The 25,059-nt window shown below is 46.9% G+C and overlaps 1 protein-coding gene across 3 annotated transcripts in view; it reads left to right on the top strand.

Annotated features, from left to right (window-relative positions):
- The window catches only part of RGS20 (regulator of G protein signaling 20), a 165,580-nt gene that overhangs the window by 135,930 nt on the left and 4,591 nt on the right, over positions 1-25,059 (top strand). For all 3 annotated transcript variants that reach the window (XM_075584337.1, XM_075584347.1, XM_075584330.1), the window contains 2 exons: positions 14,039-14,125; positions 21,452-21,686. In XM_075584337.1, coding sequence (XP_075440452.1) covers positions 14,039-14,125; positions 21,452-21,686 — 322 coding nt within the window. The remainder of the gene's footprint in view (positions 1-14,038; positions 14,126-21,451; positions 21,687-25,059) is intronic.

Genomic DNA, 25,059 nt, shown 5'->3' with positions numbered 1-25,059 from the left:
CGGCGTAACCACGGCTGTTCGCGCCCAAAGGTTTCACGCATGGTCCTTCACGATGGATAAAGCCACCCGAAGCCAGATGTATGACCTCATCCACCTCGCCCGGAAGTGGCTACAACCCGAGATCAACTCAGCCAGCCACATCGTGGAACGGTTGGTCATGGACCAGTTCTTGAGGAAACTTCCCTCTGCCTTACGCCGTTGGGTCAGTCGGAGTGACCCCCACAATGCGGATGAGCTTGTGGCCCTCGTAGAAAGGTACAATGCAGCAGAAGAGCACCCGCAACCCACAGTCGTGGAGCAACCCCACTACCCGAGGTTCCAGGACTCTTCCAGAGACGGTAAAAGGGTACCGGGGTTAAGGGGCGCTGAAGAGCGGCGACCACCTTCACGCAGCACCAGCAACAGTGGTTCGCACACTAAGGGCAATAGCCAACATGGGGAGCCGGGAAAAGGCTCTAAGTGGGACACAGACTATGTACCTAAATGTGTAAATTGTCATGAGAGGGGCCACACAGCAAAAATCTGCCCACTAAATGATGAGCCCATGCAATGCAACAGCGTGGAACCTTATTCGCTGTTGTCCCAATGTATGGGCCCTAGCCCAGAGGACCCCTTGAATAACCATCTGTGGGCATTTGTAAAGGTTAATGGTAAGAGGGTTCGGGCACTTCTTGACTCTGGGAGCATGGTCACACTAGTGTCCGAATACCTCTTGCCCATTAAGAAGAAACAGGGAAACAGTTCACAAAGAGTGGCAATTTGTTGTATACATGGGGATAATCATGAATATTCCACTGTTGATGTTTTTTTTGAAACAGAGTTTGGTTCTTTAGATTTCAAGGTGGGTATTGTACCCAAACTGGCACATAATGTGTTAATAGGGACCGACTTTCCCCATTTTCTAAAAATGTGGTCCCCCGCTCAGAATAGCGCCCAGAGTTCAATAGCGGACCATAACGAAGTATTAGAAGAAACAAATCCTTTCCCTTTTTCAGAAATGGAGGTTGACGAGGGCCCAAATAAGAAGGGGGAAAAGGAGGAGTGCTGTAAAATTCCCTTCCCCATCACTACTTTGGTAGGGAATACCCCAAATCAAGATGTTGAGCAGACACTTACCACCCCAGAACCGAAAAAGACCCTCGCTGACCTAGAGGTCAGTCCTGGGAGTTTTAAGAAGGCCCAGTGGGAGGACCCCACATTAGCGGTAGCAAGGGGAAATATACGGGACCAGAATAGTGCTCCTGGCCAACCAGATAGGTCACTTGCTTACCCCTACTTCGAGGTAGAGAACGACCTAGTATATCGGGTTGATAAAAGGAAATCAGTTACAACTAAACAATTGTTGGTACCACGGACATTCCGTAACGTAGTATTACACCTCGCACATAGTCATCCATTGGGGGGACACCTAGGGGTGGAAAAGACAAAAGAAAAGGTTCTCTGAAGCTTCTATTGGCCTGGGGTTCTGGCAGAAATTACGAATTATTGTTCCTCATGCCCAGAATGTCAGATCACCGCCCCGTTCAAGGCATACCGCAGCCCATTGGTACCCCTTCCCATAATAGAGGTACCATTTGACCGGATTGCTATGGATCTAGTAGGACCCCTAATAAAGTCTGCTAGGGGACATCAGCATATATTGGTAATATTAGATTATGCCACCCGATATCCGGAGGCAGTTCCCCTACGTAGCACCTCAGCTAAAACATAGCAAAAGAGTTAGTAGTTCTGTTTTCCCGGGTCGGGATTCCTAAAGAGATTCTATCTGACCAGGGAACACCATTTATGTCCCAAGTAACGAAAGAGCTATGTAAACTCCTAAAAATCAAGCATCTCAGAACCTCAGTCTATCATCCACAAACAGATGGTTTAGTGGAAAGGTTCAATAAAACCTTAAAGAGCATGTTACGGCGGGCGGTTGATAAAGATGGGAAAAACTGGGATTGTTTGTTACCGTACCTGTTATTTGCCATTAGGGAAGTTCCCCAATCATCCACAGGCTTCACCCCGTTTGAACTATTGTATGGCCGACACCCAAGGGGCTTACTGGATATAGCCAAAGAGACTTGGGAACACGAGGTTACCCCTTACAGAAGTGTAATAGAGCATGTTGCCCAGATGCAGGACCGCATTGCTGCAGTCCTACCCATAGTGAGGGAACACATGGAGAAAGCTCAAGAAGCACAGAGGAATACATATAATAAGGGTGCTAGGGTCAGAATTTTTTCTCCAGGTGATAGGGTACTAGTTCTGGTTCCCACCGTGGAGAGTAAATTCCTTGCTAAATGGCATGGGCCATATGAGGTCTTGGAAAGAGTGGGAGAAGTAAATTATAAGGTAAGACAGCCAGGTAGGAGGAAACCTGAGCAAATTTACCATATAAACCTACTCAAGCCCTGGAAAGATAGAGAAGTCTTGTTAACCCTAGTACCCCCAGGTCCGTCAGAGAATCAAGAAACTGACCCAGAGGTTAGCATAGCTGAAACCCTGTCTGTTCATCAGAAACGAGAGGTTCAGAATTTAGTGAAAAGAAACAAAGAAATCTTCTCTATACGGCCAGGTAGAACTAGCGTAATTGAACATGACTTAGTCTCTGAACCGGGGGTCCGAGTTAACCTTAAACCGTACCAAATCCCAGAGGCCAAAAGAAAGGCTATAAGTTTAGAGGTTACAAAAATGCTAAAACTAGGTGTAATTGAGGAATCCCAAAGTGGGTGGAACAGCCCTATAGTCTTAGTCCCAAAGCCAGATGGTACAACAAGGTTTTGTAATGACTACCGGAAACTAAACGCGGTGTCAAAATTTGATACTTATCCTATGCCCAGGGTAGATGAACTTGTAGAGAGACTGGGCAAAGCCCGATATCTCACAACCCTAGACCTAACAAAAGGGTACTGGCAGGTTCCCCTCACAGAAAGGGCAAAAGAAAAGACAGCCTTCTCAACCCCAGACGGCCTCTTTCAGTATAAGGTGTTGCCTTTTGGCTTACATGGAGCTCCCGCCACATTCCAAAGAATGATGGATAAAATTTTAAAACCACATGCTCGGTATGCTGCCGCCTACCTGGATGATGTGGTAATCCATAGTGAAGATTGGCAATCCCACCTTCCAAAGGTCCAAGCTGTGCTTGACGCAGTCCGGTCTGCTGGACTAACTGCTAACCCCGCTAAATGCACTGTTGGTCTGGAGGAGGCCAAGTATCTGGGATATTCTATTGGCAGAGGTTTACTCAAACCCCAAACACTCAAAGTGGAGGCGATACAAAATTGGCCAAGGCCAGTTACAAAAAAACAAGTAAGGACCTTTTTGGGCTTAATTGGGTACTATAGAAGGTTTATTCCCAATTTTGCAACTAAGGCAACCCCACTAACTGACCTCACAAAAGCAAGAGGACCGCTAATGGTAAAGTGGTCCCCCGAAACCGAACAGGCCTTTAGAAGCCTGAAAGAAGCTCTCTGTGCCCAACCAGTGTTGGTCACACCTGACTTCTCCAAAGAGTTCGTAGTCCAAACCGACGCATCTGAGGTAGGGCTGGGGGCGGTACTCTCCCAGGAGTCTCAAGGTGAGGAGCACCCCATCCTTTATTTAAGTAGGAAACTAAATCCCCAGGAGAAAAATTACTCCATAGTAGAGAAAGAGTGTCTCGCAATAAAGTGGGCTGTAGAGACGCTCAAATACTACCTGTTGGGGAGAAAATTCCGGTTGGTCACAGATCATGCACCCCTTACCTGGATGTGTCAAAACAGGGAAAAGAATGCTAGAGTGACCAGGTGGTTCCTAAGCCTACAACCCTTTAAATTTTCTGTGGAACACAGGTCAGGGCACAAACATGGCAATGCTGACGGGTTGTCAAGGATGCACTCCCTAATATCCATGGTCGCTCATCCCTCGAGGTCTGAGCTGGGGGGGAGGATATGTGACAGAAACCAGGGGATGGTAATAAATTCCGTATATAGGGCTCCCAGGATACTAGACAGTTTCTATCCTGTTTGGCCTGGGAGTGCAGCCTTATAATACATACACTCCATCCCACAGTTTGGCAAGCGCTGGAACTGAGGGATGAGAGATCCAGACCAGAGTTTGTCTGCTGCCTGATTTCTGTCACCTGTCATGCTAATTAGGAATCAGGTATGAAAGACTGATTTCCTGTTTGTTTTGGTCTCCCCACAAGAGCCAGGAGGCTGGAAGGCTGCTGAACTACAGAGGGGAGAAGCCTCTTCCCCAAACAGGTTCAATCTTTCTGTTCATTTGTGTAAGACTGCAAAAGTACCGTGTTTTGATGTTGGAAGTGGAAAAGCCACATCTGTTTTCAGTTGTATGCACTGTGGCAGTCTCAGTGCCTGGGACTGAATAAACCAGGCATAGCCTGTTTAAAGGAACAGTACGTGACGCCTCATCATTTAACCTACCCTAAAAGACCGTGTTCTAAACAGTCCCGGACAAACGACGGAGCCCCGGAGTAAGCCGTTTGTCACAATATATATATATATATATATATCAAATGGAAATATTACTGTTTGCTCATTTGAATGTCTTAGGCAGGTCTGCAACCCCACCTTTCACCATTATCACCCAGCACTTCCACTGCAGCAAGGGATTCTGGGAAATGACATGCAAATAAGCACACAGTGTCACCTTTTGCTTCAAAACCATTTTTAACATGGTTCCCTATAGGCTTAAGCTTGCTGCATGGTTACAGCTTTGAGCGCAGCCAGGGTTAAGATGCATAGCCAGTAAACCCACCCACAGACAGCCGTTTCGACCTTAATGGGTCTCATCAGTGTGGGGTTGGTTATACTGGCTATGCAAAAATGAAGCAATGGTAGATTATGGCTATGCGACTGCTTGGTGTAGTGCTGGTTACCTGCGTGGTACAGGAGAGATGAGTTTCCCGCGATGGTGCGGGGGTACAGGGAAGACCTTTAGGGATCCCTCTGGTTCTTTCCTTCTTGGTGACAGCGCCTCCAGAGATAGGGGGCTTCAGCAAGGCTGAAGGGGGTCCCCGCTATGACAGTCCTTACTCTCATTTACCTCCCTCCATAAAGACTGCAGCGGAGCCAGAAGTATAAATGAGGATGATCTTTATTTACAGCAGCCACTGCTGGTGTTGTTGCAGCGTATGCTCCAATTGATAGGGTAGATCCCTGGCTTCTGGATGGTACAGGCCTGCGGGTAATGATGAGGCCTCACTGGATTAGTTGATACGTTCAGCCCATGAGGGGCTGAGCACATCTCCAACACATCCTACCTACCCCATGCAGGGGCAGGCTGGAACCCACTCCAAACACTAACTAATTCAAAACTGAAGGACTCACCCCTAAGGGGCTAAACTTCAATCTATAATTTAGCAACTTCCTTCCTGAGCTCAAAGAGGGAGGGCCCAGTATCTATACCACCATTGGCTATCACAGATCCCTGGGTCAACTCCACTCCTGCCACTCAGGAATTCTGCGTGAGGAGGGGGAAACCCCCATAGGATAGCCAGTCACCATCTACATCTTATTAGAACTTACATGACAAGGGAAGGTAGAGAGATAACTGGACCAGCCACCACTATATGAAGTCCAAAATGCACACATATGTCCGAAGTTTGGGTCCCCCTGGGGATCGAAACGTCGGGCATATGTGTGCGTTTTGGACCCAATGAACCACTTGTATGTGATTATCTCTTGTGCTGTGCCGGTATATTGGATCTCTAAGGATCCTCACAGACTTAACTATTTACCCTTTACCATGCACCACACTTGCCTCCGTTGAGGCTTTTTTTCAGTGTGTGCTACCGCTACTATCTCTCTCCCTCCTCCCCTTCCTCCCCCTCCTCCCGCTCCTCCCCCTATTCTCTCTCTCCCCCAGCCTGGGGTTGGTGATACAAATTGGAATCAATGTTGGCCAATAGCCAGATAGCTACAGATATCAGAATTTAGTGAATAGCATCTTAGTGCTCCTAATAATCAATTAGCCATTAAATCCTCATTCGCCTGCTCTTTGTATTAATAGCACAGCCAAAATAGTGCTGCAGTAAAATGAACGTTATTACTGCTTTACCTCATGCAATATGGCTTTATTGAACAGCCCAATAGAAAAAAAAAAACACTAGTGCCAATTTTTCCATTTATCAGAGCTTAGTAAATGTAGGTCAGTGTACTAGGGAGGACACGTGCTTTACTCTTCCCACTGCCGGAGGCCGTCTGATAGCGAATGCTAAAATGCAGACAAGTGCATCATTTTGTACAAAATTCATTTTTCTTTATCTTTCCAGCATGGTAACAAAATTGTCCTTATTGTTAATGTCCATCCAATACAATTGTAACACCTCTACCCCCGGCCAATAGAAGAGGGGCCCCACCAAAGTGTGTCACTGTCTCCTAAAGGGATATTGCGGATGTGTAGGTGATGCTCAGCAGTCTTTTACCTTGTCTCTCAGGGTGCTGGACTTTGTGCAGGGCTGGCATGGTGAGCAATAATAGGACAGGGTGCCAGGAACTTTTCTGTAACTTTATTATAACAGGAACACATATACATTTCTTGCTTAGGGAGGCTCAAGTAACAGTCCCCAAAGAGGCACGGTCTTCCACTTTGTGTTGCACAGAAGCAGTGTCTTTAAGTACAGCAATTCCTTCCTCACTGGAATCTTCACAAAGGGTACACTCTACATAAGGCTGAGTCCCCGCTGGCGCTGAGCACACTCATGCTTGGAGAGCACTCCAAGCATGAGCGCTGGGTGTCCTGCATATACACACGCGTGCACGGGAGCAGGGGGGCATTGCGGGTAGTTGAGCGCACGTGAAAGTATAGGTTTTTTGTTTACTTAAGCGCCGAGCACGGGTGAGCGGGCACTTACATATAGCTATATATGTAAGTAACTGCCGCAAGCGCCGCAAGCACCGCCCGCTCAGCGCTAGCGGGACGCAGCCTAAGGGCTTTCACCCCATCACCCGTGACAGAACCAAGGAGTCTTTTACCCCCTAGTAATGCTAAGGTAATACTCCCAGGCCCTAGCTTACATAACCTTCTCAGGAGTACCTGTCCATTCCCTTTTGTGGCTGGAACTTGCCCAGAGCCATATAGAGGGGCCCTATTGTTAAGAGTACACTTCCCTAGCTAGAAAACAACAAAGTGATCCTAACACTAACACATGGAGTTACAGACTACCATGGCATACTTTATATTTACAAGTGAGATCCCCTCTGGTTCCTCCTGGGATCTGAAGGTGGTGCCCAAGTCCCTTTATATTTATAGATTTCCCCCCTACCCCTGTAGCTGGGCAGAATAAAGCAAAGCTCAAGCTATGCTGAATCACCCTCCATCAGGTTTGCCCTTCCCGCACTTTCTGGAAACCAGGGACTGGCCGATCACCTGTCTATGTGACTTGCAACATGAAATTAGTTACATGAAACCTGCAACATTATACTAGGGCCTGTAAAAGGATTTAACCCCTTAACTCCCTGTAGGAACCAGGAACCCACTAAGATCATTTAGAATACCCCAAAAGTGCTACATTCTCCCCTCAGTGGAAATCCTCATCATCTCCGTACAAGGTAGACATGTAATAATTTACAAAATACATACAATATATGAACCTAGCACATATACAGTACATGCTAAATGAACAAGGTCCAAGTACTACTCTGTGTCTGTATATGTATTATATTGCTTTCCTAGACAGTGTGAATTAACTAAAACCCCACCCCTTAGGAATGTAATGAGTGTAAGGAGTGCAATGGCTGGTCCAGCTATCTCTCTACCTTCCCTGTCATGTAAGTTCTAGTAAGATATAGACAGTGACAGGCTATCCTATGGGGTTTTCCCCATCCTCATGCTGACTTCCTGAGTGACAGGAGTGGAGATGACACAGGGATCTGTGATAGCCAATGGTGGTACAAATACTGGGCCCTCCCTCTTTGAGATTCAGGAAGGAAGTGCCTAAATTATAGAATGAAGTTCAGCCCCTTGAGGGTGAGTCCTTCAGTAGTGAGTTGGATTCCAGTCTATCCCTTCATGGGGTAGGAGCTTTTCTCGTCTCCTCCCGGCTGGGAGTGAGACATGTGCTCAGCCCCTCATGAGCTGAGTGCATAATCTAATCCACCGAGGCCTCACCATTGCCCGCAGGACAGTACCATCCAGAAGCCAGGGATCTACCTTATAAACTGGAGCATTCGCTGCAACAACACCAGCAGTGGCTGCTGTAATAAAGATCATCCTCATTTATATTTCTGGCTCCGCTGCAATCTGTATGGAGAGAGGTATTGAGAGTAAGGACTGTCATAGCGGGGACCCCTTCAGCCTTACTGAAGCCCCTTATGTCTGGAGGCGCTGTCACCAAGAAGGAAAGAACCAGAGGAATCCTCAAAAGTCTGCCCTGTACCCCCATACCATCGCGGGCATCTCATCTCTCCTGTACATCACAGGTAATCAGCACTACAACTAGCAGGAGCATAGCCATGATCTCCCAGAGGGGGGTGGGGGGACATGCGCTACAATTGTAATACAGTAATAGCAGCATACCCACTACATACAATCTAGAATTATACTAACAGTATACCCATACATGTGGATAATTATTTCCTGTGAATAGTAACACAGAAAATTAACACTTATACATATCCTATTGTATGTGTGTAATTACACAGAATTATATGCAATAACAAACTTTAATACGCACAGAATAATGAACATCAGTTAAAAAGGGACTTATGTCCCATGGCTCAGGAACCAGAAGGTTGTCCTTATACCTTTTGAAGCTTGTGAGCGGTGACCTGACCATGGGGAGACAGGCTAAGGCCCCAGTGTCGGCTGCGGCACGCAGGCTAGCGGCGCGTGCATCTGTGATCTCCGGTCTGTGGCTGAGCTGCAGGAGATAGCGACGGGGGGAGGTCATGGTGGGGGCGTGGCCATGACATCACCCAGCTGGTTCACCCTCATTGGCTGAACCGATGGGGGCGTGGCCAGCGCTCCATCGCCAGCTCTGAAGACAATTTTCTTGTCTTCAGAAAAATCTTCTCGAGCAATGCGGCGGGGCGGCCAAGGCAGCTAGTGGGCCGGCCCCATTGAGGGGCGGCTCTTGCTCTTGCAGCTCACGTCATAGCGCGTGCTGCAGCATGTACCGGGGACCTAGCCTAATTGTCCCCCGCAGCAGGGTCTCGGACAACAATCCTCTCATTCCTCACAAATTACACTGCAGCACTGTATACATGGATCCTGCTTTGAAGCTCCCAGAATGCAGTCACAGTAGGTTTGAGACTGGTCCCAGTCTCAATCTTTCCTCCTGTGAGCACTTCACAGTTTTGGGTGCGGTGGTAGCTTCCTTTGCCCACATGTGACAGTTGACTAAAACTCTCAGCTCCTACCCTCAGGGAAACTGATAAGGCCAATACAGTCCAGGAGAAGGTAGGACCACAGCTTCCATTCCACAATAACAGTAATTCTGCAAACTTCTGTGCATTGCATGCTTGCTCCAACCCCGGTTTTGGCAGGAATTGTCCGCAGCATATACAGTCTCTGCAGCAGCACAATTACAAAGTAAATCGAACCCACAGTCCAGCAATACTACAGTGTTTCCACAGTGGGAATCTGACACCGCCATGCATATTCTCAGACCTGAAGACCTCCATTTTTACAGTCCATAGAATTGAACTTTGCCAAAACATATTTTGTGCTCCAAAAGTTCCAAACACGAAGCAGATACATAACATTTTCTCTGCTCGCCCAGCTCCACATTGGGCACCAAATGTCACACATCTACGCCAAGCCAATAAAAGAGGGGCCACACCAAAGTGTATCACTGTCTCTTTAAGTAATATTGTTTGTGTGTAGGTGATGCTCAGTGGGCTTTTGTTACCTTAGTTCTCAGGGTCTGGACTTTGTGCAGGACTGGTATGGTGAGCAATAACCAAATAGAGGGTGACAGGAACTTTTCTTAAGTTTATTTGAACAGTCCAATAATCCAGCTTCTTCTTTAGGGGTGCTCATGCAGCATTCCCCAAAGAGGCACAATTCTTTCCCTTGTTGTCACTTTAAGCCAATGCACTTGCCTTTGTGAATGTGGCCGCGCTCAACCCATTGAGGGACCCGTTGGCAGGGTGCCTCATGGTTGAGGAAGCACACCCTGTCCCCCTGACATAGCTTCTGATCCCCTCTTTTGAGGACAGCTGGGAACCTATCCCTTCTGGCAGCTATGGGGTGATACTCTAAGGATCCTATCACTGGGGAACCTATGATGGAGTACCATCCCTTCTTGTGGGTAGGACACACCTAAGGGCCCTATTGGAGGACCCTGTAATTGATAGTAATTGATTCCCTTATTGGAAAATAACAAAGGGGTTCTTTCCTAGTTACCTACTATAAATATATTTAAAGGTGAGATCCGCTCCTCTGGTTCTCCTGGCATCTGAACATGGAGAACCAAGTCCCGTCTATTTATAGATTTTCCCCCATACCCCTGTAGCTGAGCAGAATAAGGGAAGGGCTTAGCCCAGCCGCGTCATCCTCTATAGGGTAACCCTTCCAGCACATTCTGGAAACTAGGGAGTGGCCAATCCCCGGTCTATGTGACTTGCGGCATGAAATAAGTTAAATGAAACATTCAACATTATACTAGGGCTCTAAACGCATGTAAACCCTTAACTCCCTGAAGGAACCAGGAACCCAGTAAGATAACTTAGCATACCTCAAGGGTGCCACACAATGAAGCAACAAAAAGTTAAAAATCAGCAATATCCTAATGTTCATTCCAAGAAATAGAGCCTATAGTTTCAAATGTCTTACAGCACAGCATCTGACCTAAAAACCACATATCACTCAACGATGAATAAATCAATTGTTTCAAAATGCGGCATTAATCCCAAAGCGCTTAAGGTCTGTATCTGTGAGAACATGTGGAAGGAGAGTATGCCCCTGCGGTGGTATGTTCATATAGATTAGGGATAAATGCTATCACAGCAGAAAGTCACTTTGCAAACTAAATACTGAACATAGTTTATTTGTAATTCATTTTTTTTTTTTTTTTTTTTTAAAGGATCATTCCAGGTTGCATGTTTTAAAATATATACAGCATTTGATTACCTTTAAGGAAAAGTAATTACCTAAGCTGCTAATCGATCCCTTCTCCTGTGATCGATCAGAAAACATCCTGGTTCCTGGGTTCACATTATGGCTGACTATGAATCTATCCTGCAGTCAGTGTAACGCAACAACTACAATATAACCTTATATTACTAAGGGCAACAAATAGTGGCTGCGCTGAAAGCTGTAACAATAGACAGATCTCCTGCTAGGAACACTGCAGAGATCTGTTAGTAATCATTGGTTGCCAAAGCTCTTGTCCTGCTGAGGAGAGGGCAGGGCTCAAAAAGAGGTGTGCCAGAGCCTGCTAAGGAAACCAAAGGATGCTCAGTACATGACAGCTAATTAAAAATGGCATTTAGAGTTGGAAAACGATTTCTTTTTAAACAACCACTGGAGTTCTGACAAAGATCTCTGCGGTGCCGCAGACTTTAGCGTGTTGGTCCACTGCACCGATTACAGTCAGTCTTACTACATCTGTACATCTTGCTTTCCGTGGAGGAGAGTGGCGCGGCGAGGTACTGTGGGCGGAGAGGGCAGGAAGCGGGACTGGTGCAGAGTAGTGCAGGGGAGTCGCGTGCTGAGCACAAAACGATGGGAGTCAGGTTTTTCTGACCCACACAGATTTTTAAAAGGCGCCGCGTGGAGGCGGGACCGGCGGGACCGGCGGGGCCAGTACTGTGGTGGGGGGGAGCTCCGGCGCTGGAACCGGTGGGGAAGAGAGACTGTTTGGAGAGAAGGACCGAGACAGGATAGGCAGAGATACGACAGGAAGCCAGGGGCCAGGTATATGTACATGTGAAGTTAAAGTGTCCCCTGCTTTTCCACTTTCCATGTTCCCTTTACCCTAGACTCATGAAACTTGCTGTGTGTAAGTTTTAAGTGGGATATTTGGGTAAGAATGCAATTATTTTGTTTGCAGGAGTTCAGGGACCAGAGCTACCGGTGGTACCTTAATTCTACCCGGCGAGCAGGCATGATATGCTGGTACGCGAGTAGAATTACACCGGGGCTGCCCCGTGTCCCCCAGTCTCCTACTTTTCGAGTCCCGATATCCCAGTCCTATTACCAGTGCAGTCATGAGTCCCCCCAAAGTCCCCCATGTATTAAAAGGTATTATATATGTTTGTCACAATTATTATAAGGCTCTCTGCCCAGGCATCCCGTTAAGGTGCCAGCAAGTCTGCAGAGGGTCCATAGTTCAAAGGGGAGAGGATGTCCAGAGGTATGAAATCGTTTGGTGGGCGAGGGAAGGGCGAATGGCCAGGTCCGGACTACAAAAGACACCCTGTGGGGACACCTTTTGTAGTTTCCAGACTAGGAGGAGCCGGCCCCGCAGGTGGCAATGAGTTAGCCAGAGAGGATGCAGCCATAGAGTCTGCTCCTCTTGGCTAAAATCATATTTCTTGCTCACCCGGCTTTTTGAGCCTGCTGGGCTTGCCTACTCCTCTGACGTCAACCGAGGGTCGAGCCCTTCTTTCTATTGGCTGGCGGTGAGGGATTCCCATGCTCTCATTGGCTGCTCCTTCCCTCTCCATTATGGGGATAGCCCAGCGGAGTGCATGTAAGGTGCTGACCAAGAGAGTTGCGCAACCAATCAGTGAGTCGATGAGGCTAGGGCGGGCTTTTCAAAGTAGTTCTGTTCGAAATAACAGAGCGACCGGCTTCGTGTGGAAGCCTGAAAAGTTTGCCTTGCAGAGGCTGAGTCCTGTTTTTTGCGCCCAAGTTCTGGGAATTGAACTAGTGGTCGCGGCTGGGGATTGAAGCCAAAAAAAGGACCAGGAGAACTCCAACTCATCCAATTGGGCGCCCTGCACCTAGGAAAGCTTAGCTTTCCCCCCCAGACTCCCAGTAAGTGTATTTGTAACTGTTCCTTGTGTATCTCTTCTTGTTGTACGTGGGTTTACCATAATAAACGCAATTTGTTTTTACTATCTTGTTTTGCCTAATGAATGCTCCCGGTAATATATTAATGGTGTAAAAATGACCTGGTCTCCCATGACACCCAGCTTCAGCACAGGTGGCTCAATTAGAGGCTCAGTCGATGACCTGTGGTGAAGCAGGGACTGATTAATTCATCTGTGCTGAAGCAGGGACTTATTGAGCCACCTGTGCTGAAGCAGGGATATCCTGAAAACCTGATGTGCACTGCAAAGCCTCTACTGCAACTGATTCTTCTAGCTAGTGAAGATAACGTAAATTACAAATCCTGGCCAGGTGAAATTATCTTTGCTTTTAGCAAACCCACATGCAAGTGAGGTTTCAAATAAGAATTGTTAATTGTCATGTGTATGAATATAATATATGTATAATGGGAAATACAGTTGGCACTTTCAGTAAATATTAATGCATAGTGCTGTTAAAGTGTGAATTTGATCGTATGGTTGTAGGTTTAACAATTCATAATAATCATAATAATAAAATAATTTTATACCTCTAAAACACATGGTTTATGTGGTTATGTAGTGTTTCAGAGATACTAACACATGTAAGTTATTGTACTGCCTAGTGGTTTAATTATTTATTTATGACATTTTGCATTCCCTGCCTCTTAATTTGTTTTCAATAATTGACCCCTTTTTTCCCCTAAATATTGTGCTATCAAATGGGTTGGGGAGGGGTGTTCCCGTAACCTTGACCCAGAATGACATGGTATATTGTCTTAAAGAAAATAACCAAAAGCAAAACATTTATCAAAAAAGAAATATCATAGGAGGAAAAAGAGCAAATAAAACCTAACAAAGTAAGCTAAGGACAAAATAGGCAAATTCCCATATTTCTATGTCCCTATTCCTATTAAGAGCACAGGGATCTTAATGGAGAGCTTCATTTTTTCTGTGTATTGTAAGTAAAAAAAGACATAATGACAATAAAGGCAATGAAGACATTTGTGCGCTGAGAAGCACCAGCGTGACACATACAGTATTATATTTTGTATGCGGGTTGTAGTATAATAAGTACCTTTGTTGTCTTACAGTCTCACTGTTCGGAATCAGGAAGACGAGAGAACAAGGAGGACTTCTAATGAAATCAGAGGTGAAGGCATACCAAACTGTGAAGAAAGGTAAATATGAAATAAATAGACATGGACCATGCCACAACTAGTGTGTGTGTGTGTGTGTGTGTGCGTGTGCGTGTGCGTGTGGTAACCCCCTTGATAGGATACAGCCGTGGTGCACAAACTGGCCAACACAGGCACGAACATAGCATCTTTCATTTAATTTGTGCTTGGTTGCTCTTTGTTCCGCCATTGCTTGAGGGCCCGGGGGCGGTGCTACTAATTGCATGGAGGAAAAAGTTTGTGCACTCCTGGGATACAGCTATGTATCTGTACCCCAATCGCAGATAGAGTACATGTGAGGGGGAACCTATATGTTACCAGGTGTGGTGCGTATACCTGCAGGTTCACAGGAGGCCTGAGCCTCCGCTGATGGGAACCTGGGGTGCTTCTCTGGAACGTTCTCTCGTCGGTCAGCGCCTCCACCTATGTAGGATTCTAGGAGTGTAGAATGTACCCCACACAGGAACCCACCCAGAAACCACATACACCAAGGTTATGGCTAAAAGGTTTACTGAACGAGCAACACAACACAGAGTATCATACTATAACAGTGCAACATCATCAGCATACACAACCATATATATGCCACCCTCTGCCACTAGCTGGCAGCAATAACCTTGCCTCTACTGGGCTATACCCTTACACCCCCTTCCCAACCCCGTATCCAGATAGTCCAAGCCCACCCAAGTGTGTGAACAGGCCTGTCACATGTGAGTAGCAAGGTAAAGTTGATGCACGTGTGGAAGGTTGTAAATACCTGCCCAGGTGCTCCGGCACCTGGGTGTCTTCGCAAAGGATCTACCGGCACCGCTTGGTCCAGCGCTGATCTGTACCTCCACGTGGGATGGGGTCCCGCCGGACGTCCCACCGCAAGGACAGTCTGGATCAGCAACACAGCACACAGGAACATGCAGCATACACTATACTGGGTCCCTATACTAAAGAACTGCACAGAGTCTCTTCCTCTCCATGCACTAAGGAACTGCACAGGGTCTGTCACTAGGTCCCTGTCTAGCACACAGCTGAAGGGGCACAGGGTCCTTACCTAAGGGCCTGTCCCTATGAACACCCACCCTCACTAGTGGGGAGTCAGGACCTCAGCTCTAGCCTGGGAATTTCTGGCCTAGGGCAGAAGCTCGCAGCTCTCTGCCCCCCTTCCTTCCCCCACTGTCTCCTTAGCCTGACTAACTCATGTGCTTCACAGTCTGCTTCCTGACTCTGCACACAACAATGTATCCTTCTCCAGCAGGAGAAGTTGCAAGCTCTATTGGCTGTCTGGCTGCCTGTGACCAAGGTGAAAGGGCAGTCCCCAGAGGCTGCTGGGAATTGTAGTCCTTTATGGCCCTCTTTAACATTGGGGCCGCGTGCGCGCACTATAATGGCCGCCGCTACTCTCCATGGAGCCTGTGCAAACCTGTAATGGCCGCCGCATCACCCTAACTGCGCATGCGTGACTTCTAGGGGTCCCTGCACTATGGAGCGCCTCTTGTGCCAGTTCTCCCACACTAAAATGGCCGCCGCGTCGTGTCTGCGCATGCGCGCGCCTCCGCGCCCATGCGGACATAACAAAGATGGTGGCGCCCTGCCTCCGACACCACCGGGAGACGCGCTCGCCCCCGCAACTGCCTTTTCACTGGTGAAGGTAAGGGGGAGAGGAACGGGGAACCAGGGAGCCAAAGGGGACCTGGCTACATATCCATGCAGTGTTCCTTTCTGGTGTGAGCCAATGACAGAGCAGCAGCAGAAGCTTCTGCTTCTTTGATAGGAACACATGACATTACAGGCAATCAGTGTACAGGATCAGAGGCCAGTGCATCCAGGGAAGGAAGGGGGTGGAGTTAAGTGACGGGAGAGGGAGGAGAGCAGAGCTACAGAGACCCTTGAGAGAGGATCCTCTGTCTCAGTAAGCTGGTGCAGCCCCTGTCTCTGCAAGCTGCTGCTGCCCCTGTCTAAGTGAGCTGCTGGAACCTGAGGGACTTCAGTACTGACCAGTGGTGACCAGGAGCCAGTCAACAATCTGCATGATTAAGCGGACGCTGGCTAAATGGAACCTTGGAGGTCGATCACAAGAACAGAAGCCAAGCGGAGCAGACATCTGTGTAACACCAGAAGACAGGCAGTACAATCAAGGGGATCCTCAACAAAGGTCAAGTAAAATTGTATTGAAGCATTTGCAAAGTACAGGCCCTCCTGCACAAATACTATTTAAGAGCTCCAACGGAATACCGGCACCATTATATAGGCCTTAATACCCAGGATTGGGTGGCCTAAGCAGCAGATACTGACATACACCCACACAGCGTTTAATGGGGAGTGTTATGTTATATTAATGCATGCGATGATCCCTTCTGTAAGGATATTCAGGTATCAGAGTGTCCATTGCTACTTACTTTATAAATAGTGTTATACTAGAAACATTACTGCAGTCTGCTTCCCTTTGTCTGACCTATGGCCACCTGTGAGGTAACATATATTGAAGGACGCAAAGAGTAAAACAGTGTGATACTGATAAACAAAAGTTTGCACGGTGGTACAAATAAACTCACATGATAACTGCAAACATGAGCAGGAACTGGAAACCGCCCAGCACGTTCTTTCTCTGCAGTCGTGGACAGCTTGCCGATGGTACCTTAGTGCCAAAGCCATGTGTGAGGTTCTCTCCTCAGTGTTTATCCGTCTCATCCAGTGATGTCAGCAGGAAGCGACTGATCCGGGCGGCTTGTCAGCTCTGTGTGTAGTGAGAGAACCAGGCAGTCCAGGAAATTAAATCTAAAATTTGTTTTAGTTGGTTCTCCCCACAAAACCAGTGACAAAAAACTATAGATCTATTAAAAGTAATAAGCAATTGTGCAAAATATATATATCAACAGTGTATGTAATAACAGTGAAATTCTATTTAGCAAACCATATATAGTGACATATTAATGAAGTGTGACAATGGTGAAATATATATAATCTAAAGTGTTATTTAGTGCACACAAACAAAATAAAGGGTACTCAGACTCAAGCCCAGCGAGTATAGGAACCGTCTCCTAGAATGGGAGCATGGTGTACCGGAAATGTAAACAAAAATACAAAATCATTTTGAAGGAATAAGGGTAACATCCCAACTAGGGCAAATCCACATTGAAAATCATCTGATGGGTGATGTGATCCTCAAGGAGAAAGAGACATAAAAAGTGCTGAAACGTACAGACCCAAACGCCTTTATATCAATAAAACCAATAAAATATGCACAACCTTTAAAGCATATAAAAGGCAACAAATGCCAATGATACAAGTCTCCCGAGTTAGAAAACCCGCCAGGTTCTTTTATTTTTACATTTCACCTTTTGCTTTGCCAACTCTTTTTCAGACTGAGGATGTTAATGTTTTAATTGGAAACCACACTAAGGCTAAGGTCCCGCTGCCTCAGACCAAGCGCCTGCACTGCAGAGAGGCGGCGCGTGGAGAGGCACTTGACCGCGATATGCGGTCTGTAGGGAGCCGGGGCAAGAGGGGGGGGGCATGGTAAAACTTTGCCAGGTCTGAGATCGTGGTGCCGTGGTGTCGTCCACCCCCCCCCCACCACCCCACACACAACACACACATACACACATACACATACATACACACATACATATACACTCACACACTTTCCCCCCGCAGCTCCTTCCCTGCTCCCCTCCCAAGCCACCTCCCATCCGTAGCTCCTTCCCTCCCCTCCTTCCCTCATTGGCTGACTGCCGCACCACGTGACGCGTCAGAGCTGCAAATCACTAGGAGCTTGCAGCATCGGTCGGCTGACGCATCACAGCACGCAGTCAGCCAAGTCGGAAGGAGCCAGCGGGGACCTCCACACTGGAGTAAAGGGGCTGGTGGTCCGCTGCCGCGCGGCCGCATGCACCGCCGGACGCAGCGGGACCAAAGCCTTAGATACAGGTCCAGACACTGCTCAAGGGACAGACAATCCTGCTTTTAGTCACCTTGAAGTGCACTGAAGAAATACTTCTCCCACTCTGCTTCTCCAATCCCAACCCAAAGAGGCCCTAATACCCTGTAACTGAATAAATAGAGGCTAGAAAATCTGTGATTAGCTACTGGACAAAGAAGTCATATCTGCCAGAGTTTCTTCTTGTGGTGTTTCTTCAGTGCGTATCAAGGTGATTAAAAAAAGGATTGTTATATATTTCTGGTACTCCATGCTCCCGTTCTTCTGAGAAAATGTCCAGGAAATTAACCTACACGTTTCGCGGGATAGCTTCTTCAGGGGTGATGTCACTATCCTCTATCCCTACCCTTAACATAGCCTGAGCAATTAAGCCTAATAAACAGTTAATCAGGGTAAATGGATAAGCCTGGTTAGTTGATACATAATAATAAAGTTTAATTCTAGTGAACAATGTTATATAATTAAGTAATAATCCCTGAAGACCAGGGCATTACTGACCAATAATGCCCTGGCTGGAAGAGTTGAAGTCCCGAGGCGAAGCCAAGGGACTTTAACCCAGCCAGGGCATTATTGGCCAGTAATGCCCTGTTCTTCTGGGATTATTACTATTATAGGCTAAATGTAGACTTTTTTCATAAATAATAGATACTTTTGTATAGTTATATAGATTTTTTTATTAAAATAAAATGGAAAATACATGAATCCACCTCTTTATACTCTTACACTGCAGATATCTATATCCACACACTGCCGCCTCCTCTGTACACACACAAAACACACACACACAACACAGCACAGCAGATCTACACACACACACAAACTGCTGCTACACACACACAGCACACACACAACACAGCACCTCTACACACACAGTAGCTTTACACACACAAGCACACCACACACACACACACACACACACACACACACACACACACACACACACACACACACGAGCTCTACACACACAACACAGCACTTCTACACTCACAACACAGCACCTCTACACACACAACACAGCAGCTCTACACACACACACACACACAACACAACACCGCAGCTCTACACACACACAACACAGCAGCTCTACACACACACACCACAGCAGCTCTACACACACACACACAACACAGCAGCTCTACACACACACACACACACACACAACACAGCAGCTCTACACACACACACAACACAGCAGCTCTACATACACAAACGCTGCTGCTACACACACATACAATAGCACAACACAACACACACACACACACACACTACTGCTGCTATACCCATAGACACAGCTACTGACACACACACACTACAGCAGCTCTACACACACACACACACACACACACACCACAGCAGCTCTACACACACACACACACACACACACCCCACAGCAGCTCTACACACACACACACACACACGTACACGCCACAGCAGCACTACACACACACACAAACACACCACAGCAGCTCTAAACACACACACACACACACACACACACACACAACACAGCAGCTCTACACACACACACAACACAGCAGCTCTACACACACACACACACCGCAGCTCTACACACACACACAACACATCAGCTCTACACACACAAACTCTGCTGCTACACATACATGCTACACCCATAAACACTACTGCTGACACTGACACACACACACACACACATGCACACTGGTGCTCTATACACAAACATCAGCTCTACACACACAGCACAGGCGTTCAACACACAACACACACACAAACTGCTGCTACACACACATACAACGGCACAACACACACACACTGCTGCTGCTATACCCATGAACACTGCTACTGACACACACACACACACACACACACACACTGCAAACACAATAAAAAAATGCAGCCACTTACTAAACTTTGCAGACTCCCCCCCCCCCCCTAATTCAACTGAATCTGCTCAGAAAATCTCAGTCAGCTCAGGAGGGGGAGGAGTCAACCCGTGGCTGATACTTCCTGACCAATCCCCTGCCCTGTCTCAGAGCTGTTACTTCATTCTGACCAATCCCCTGCCTTGTCTCAGCTGTTGTGAAAGCTGCTTGGCTGGAAATAAACAGATTGAAAATTACACTTTGCAAGCTGCTAAAATTCCGGGCATTACTGATTGGTTAAAATTCCGCAAAGAAAGACCGCGCTTCCAGTTCGTGCTCATGTTTGCAGGTTATCTTGTGAGTTTGTTTGCATCACGACCACCAACTGAGTTTGTTCTTAGCTGCTCATGCTTGCATCCACCCCCTACCCTGACTGGTACGCACTGCATGGTTTAAATTACAAGTGGAAGACATGTGAGTGTGCAGTTTATAGTTTAGTGATCATTCAACTTTTACCCAGACCATCTATGTTGTTTTTCTCTCCCTTATTTTGTGCGCTTAGGTTTATTATTTGAACATCATCATTTGAAAGGATACAGTGTGAATCCCTTGGACTTTAGCAGCATATATACAGTATAGGGACAGTATTAATTTCACTTAATCTAGATTTATATATTTTTATCAATTTGTTGATTGTTGTGTTGTGCGCTATCATGTTATTTTCTTCTATATATATCTATACATGTATGTATGTATGTATGTATGTATATTAGTTCCTCAAACCATAGTCATACAGGGTATCTTGTAATGTTACAGTGTTGCAACCTTTAGAAGCTCCGTCATACAAATGGTTTCATGCAGTGGCGGATTTCCGATTAGGCCTAGGCCCGGGGCAGCAAAAATGTCCATCCCCATATACATTTGCCGCGCTCTCTGGCCTAACGGGCCTGATTGGGAGTCACTTAGCTGTTGCAGCCGCCTCCTTACCTGCTTACCTGCCGTCCTCCTTCTCCTTCTTAACCACAGCGTCAAATGACGTCATGATGTTGCGTTACCATGGCAACGCCGTGCGACGTCACGTTGACAACGTCCGCGGCGTAATTTGACTCTGCAGTTCAGAAGGAGGAGGGGGCGGCAGCATGGAGGCGGCGCAACAGCTAAGTGTCATGAGGTTTCATGTTATTTATAGTCTTGCTTGGTCGCAGCCCCTTCCTTGTCTTGAGTCTTTATAATCCCAGACATATCTAGAACTTGTGAACTTGCTCCATCATTAGTCCTAATTCACATTTACAGCCCCGTCTGAGAAGTAAGACTTGGCCATTGGATTTATGTGACTTCACACAAGAAATGCAGCAATACATCTGGTTGATATAGCCATAATGAGGGATAGTTTTAGAGAAATCATGTATATAGATTTTTCACTTCTTTACCCATGTCACTCCCAGGCATGGCAGTGCATCAATGTGTTGCTTGCCTCCACTGGCACAAAAAAGGGTCAACCTCAAATACATTTAAGATATACAGTTGTATAACCTCTGATTTCTTTTCCTCCAATAGTCCAGACCCTACTCTTGAAGATGTGAACGCATGGGGACAATCATTTGACAACATCATGACTACTCCTTGTGGAAGAAATGCTTTCCGGGAATTCCTCCGAACAGAATTCAGCGAGGAGAACATGCTTTTCTGGATGGCGTGTGAAGATCTCAAGCAGGAAGCCAATAAAAATGTCATAGAGGAAAAAGCCAGGCTAATATATGAAGACTACATCTCTATTTTGTCTCCCAAAGAGGTAATACAACATTAAGGTCCCTTGAGAAAGGTTACAGATAAGTAAGAACTACTCAGTAGCCACTAGCCACAGTGTCCAAATGACCCTATTTATCATGGATAGAGCTTTGTTAAGTTCTGCCGGCTCATTTGGAAAATATTTATGTACAGCATTGATACGTCTGTACAATAGTGAAAAGTTCAGGGAATATTTTTTTCCATTAAGGTTTACTTCCCATTTTCCTTTTTTTTTTATCATAAATTTCCGCTGAATTATCAAATTGGATCCGGAATTACAGCAAAAATCACTGTGAGTTCTCATTTGCATGTCATTACCCAGAATCCCTTGCTGCAGTGGAAGCACTGTTTGCTAAGCGATAGTGGGGAAGAAAAGGGTTGCAGACCTGTCTGGGAAATGCCAAACCACACTGGGCATTTAACAAAGTCTCCTAGCTGCAATAATAGGACATAACTGAAGCCCCAAAACTGCATTCTCGTTCCTTTCAAAGGAAATATGTTTCTTTGATAAATCTAGGCTTTGTTAAATGCCCAGTGTGGTTTGGTGATTTTTGGCCAAGCTTGACATGTTTACACCTTTTCAAAAGTCACTAGTTTTGCATTTGTGTGCTAATGTTTAACTAATCTGTAATGAGGAAGACTCCCTGATTACTTAACAAAAACATTTATTTATTTAACAACTGTCTCCCTGATAAAATGACCCTATTCTCAATGCAAGTCCATTGACAATTAAAATATCTCCCTCATTTTCCTCCCAAATCTCTGATGGGAGTTTTAACATTTTCCTAAAAGCAGATTTCAGTTAAAATTGGTCAATCTTGCCAAAAATATACTGATATGATATATCTTCCCTCTGCATTTAAAAACACCACATTCACTTTTGGAAGCATTAATGTGTAATGCATTTCTCCAATTCCAAATGCCTATTAATAATGCCAGATATGTAATACGTGTTCAAAAAAGCAAAACAATAGCACATTGAGCAACAACAATGAATATGCTCAGCTTTTTCTAAGGCCTTGGTCTCACTGCGGCGGGCGGCGCGCACGGCCGCGGGCCACCAGCTGCTTGCCTCCGTTCTGGAGGTCCCCGCTGGCTCGTTCCGGCGTGGCTGACTACGTGCTGTGACGCGTCAGCCAGCCAGAGCTACAAGGAGCTTGTGGTTTTGGCGAGTGTCGCATCACGTGACATCCCAGCAGCCAATCCGATTCCCCCCTCTGCTCGATCCCCCCCCGTTCCGATTTCCCCCTTCAGCTCCGATCCCCCTTCCGATTCCCCCCTTGCTCCGATCCCCCCCCCATTCCGATTACCCCCCCCTGTGTGTATTTGCCTGTGTGTGTATGAGTGCCTGTGTGTGTGTGTGTGTGTGTGTGAGTGCCTGTCTGTGTCCTTCCCTCTGTGCCTGGCTTCAGAGTGCGAGGGGCTCCGGGAGTGCGAGAGGGATCGATTGGGGGTATGACAGCACGAGAGCCCCCCGCTCAAACCACGCCCCCCCCTCCCCACTCAAACCACGCCCCCCCGCTCCGGCTCCAGCTCCGGCTCCAGCTCCGGCTCCCGCTCCCTACAGACCGCAGGTAGCGGTCAATTGCCTGTCAGCGCGCTGCCTGCATGCAGTGTGGGCGCGCTGACTGAGGGAGCGGGGCCTTAGCCTTAGTTGTTTATGTCAAGAGGCTCAATCTCTTTTACTTCATTGTTTTATTTTTTTTTATATGTCTATGCCCGGTTTGTAAATGAATTCGCTGATTGGAAGGGTTGTATGCCGTAGCAGTTAGTAAGACATTGCATGACAAAGCCTTAATAGCCTCTATGGCAGTGATTTCCCACTGTGGTTCCGTGGCCATCCCTAAAGGGTTCCGTGGCCATCCCTAAAGGGTTCCACGGGCATCCCTAAAGGGTTCCACGGGCATCCCTAAAGGGTTCCACGGGCATCCCTAAAGGATTCTGTCGCCATCCCTAAAGGGTTCCACGGGCATCTCTAAAGGGTTCCGTGGCCATCCCTAACGGGTTTCGCTGGCATCCCTAGAGGGTTCCGTGGCCATCCCTAAAGGGTTCCGCGGGCATCCCTAAAGGGTTCTGTGGCCATCCCTAATGGGTATCATGGCCATCCCTAAAGAGTTCCAGGGGCATCCCTAAAGGGTTCCACGGGCACCCCTAAAGGGTTCCACGGGCACCCCTAAAGGGTTCCACGGGCACCCCTAAAGGGTTCCGCTGCAATCCCTAAAGGGTTCCGTGGCCAACAGGGGTGGAGAGCTGGTACAGGTCCCCAGCTGTGGCCCAGCCTGCACTGCAATCAAGATTTATCACATCAGAGAAGGAAGACACTTTGATAATAGCTAGAGATGTGCAAGATGTACAGTGTGCTAAGGTTCGTCAACCGGGTAATATTAGCATTTTATTTTCAAGAAAAATTACAAACTTCGCAAAAATGTTTTGCCAGCCGTCAAAGTCAGCGTGCAGGTCACTTTACCCCTTAGATACTGCCATTTTGAGTATACTAACCATTTGTGAAAAATTTGCCAAAAGCTACATTTTAGAGAAATTTGCAAACAAATTTGACAAAGCACATGTGAAAACATTAACACAGGGGTGCGCAAAGTTTTTGGCATGCGCCCCCCTCCCCCCCCTGCCTGGGAACCCCAGCGTTCCCCCCCCCCCTCGGTTAGAACGCGTGTAGTCATGGCAATGCATCACGTCACATGACCGCACGGCGTCATTTGACGCCACGTTGTCATGGCGACGCATCACCGAAGACCCGGCTGGCAGCAGGTACAGGACGTTACAGAGGCCTCACGCCTCCTCTGGCATTTAACTTAAATGCCTTGGGGAAGGGCGCGGGGCCACTGTAACCGCCGCGCCCCCCTAGCAAATCTCGCACACCCCTGCATTAACACATCTCCTCTAGTAATGCCCAGTAATATATTTGCAGCTGTTGATCTGATGACAAAATAATGACCAGATTTATCAATAAAATATTTATTTGCCCCAACTTTTCTTACAGTAGACTAGATAAATAACTCTAGATAAAGACAGAGGTAACCCGGGCCACCACCATGTTAATACTACAACGCTCCATGTTTTTAATTACGGTTTTGGATCATAGTGCAATAATGCTCTTTATTCTTTGAAATGTCCTCCACAAGTGCACATATAACCCATATCTGTACTTCTACCCAGACCAGCTAGACCCTAATGATTAGTCTTATTCAATAGGTAGTTTTCTTCAGAGTCCTGTTTTTTTTTTTTTTAGTTTACATTTATTTCACTTCTGTAATACATACATGGTTGTAGAACCATCCTCGACTGAGCCACTGATTGAGCCACACGTGCTGAATCAGGGATATCCTGACAACCTTACCTGTTGGTGGCCCTTTCGGACT

Source organism: Ascaphus truei, chromosome 2 (assembly GCF_040206685.1).
Source record: "Ascaphus truei isolate aAscTru1 chromosome 2, aAscTru1.hap1, whole genome shotgun sequence".
NCBI lineage: Eukaryota > Metazoa > Chordata > Amphibia > Anura > Ascaphidae > Ascaphus > Ascaphus truei.
The sequence above is the reverse complement of the archived record's forward strand: the minus strand, read 5'-3'. Positions and strand labels throughout refer to the sequence as shown.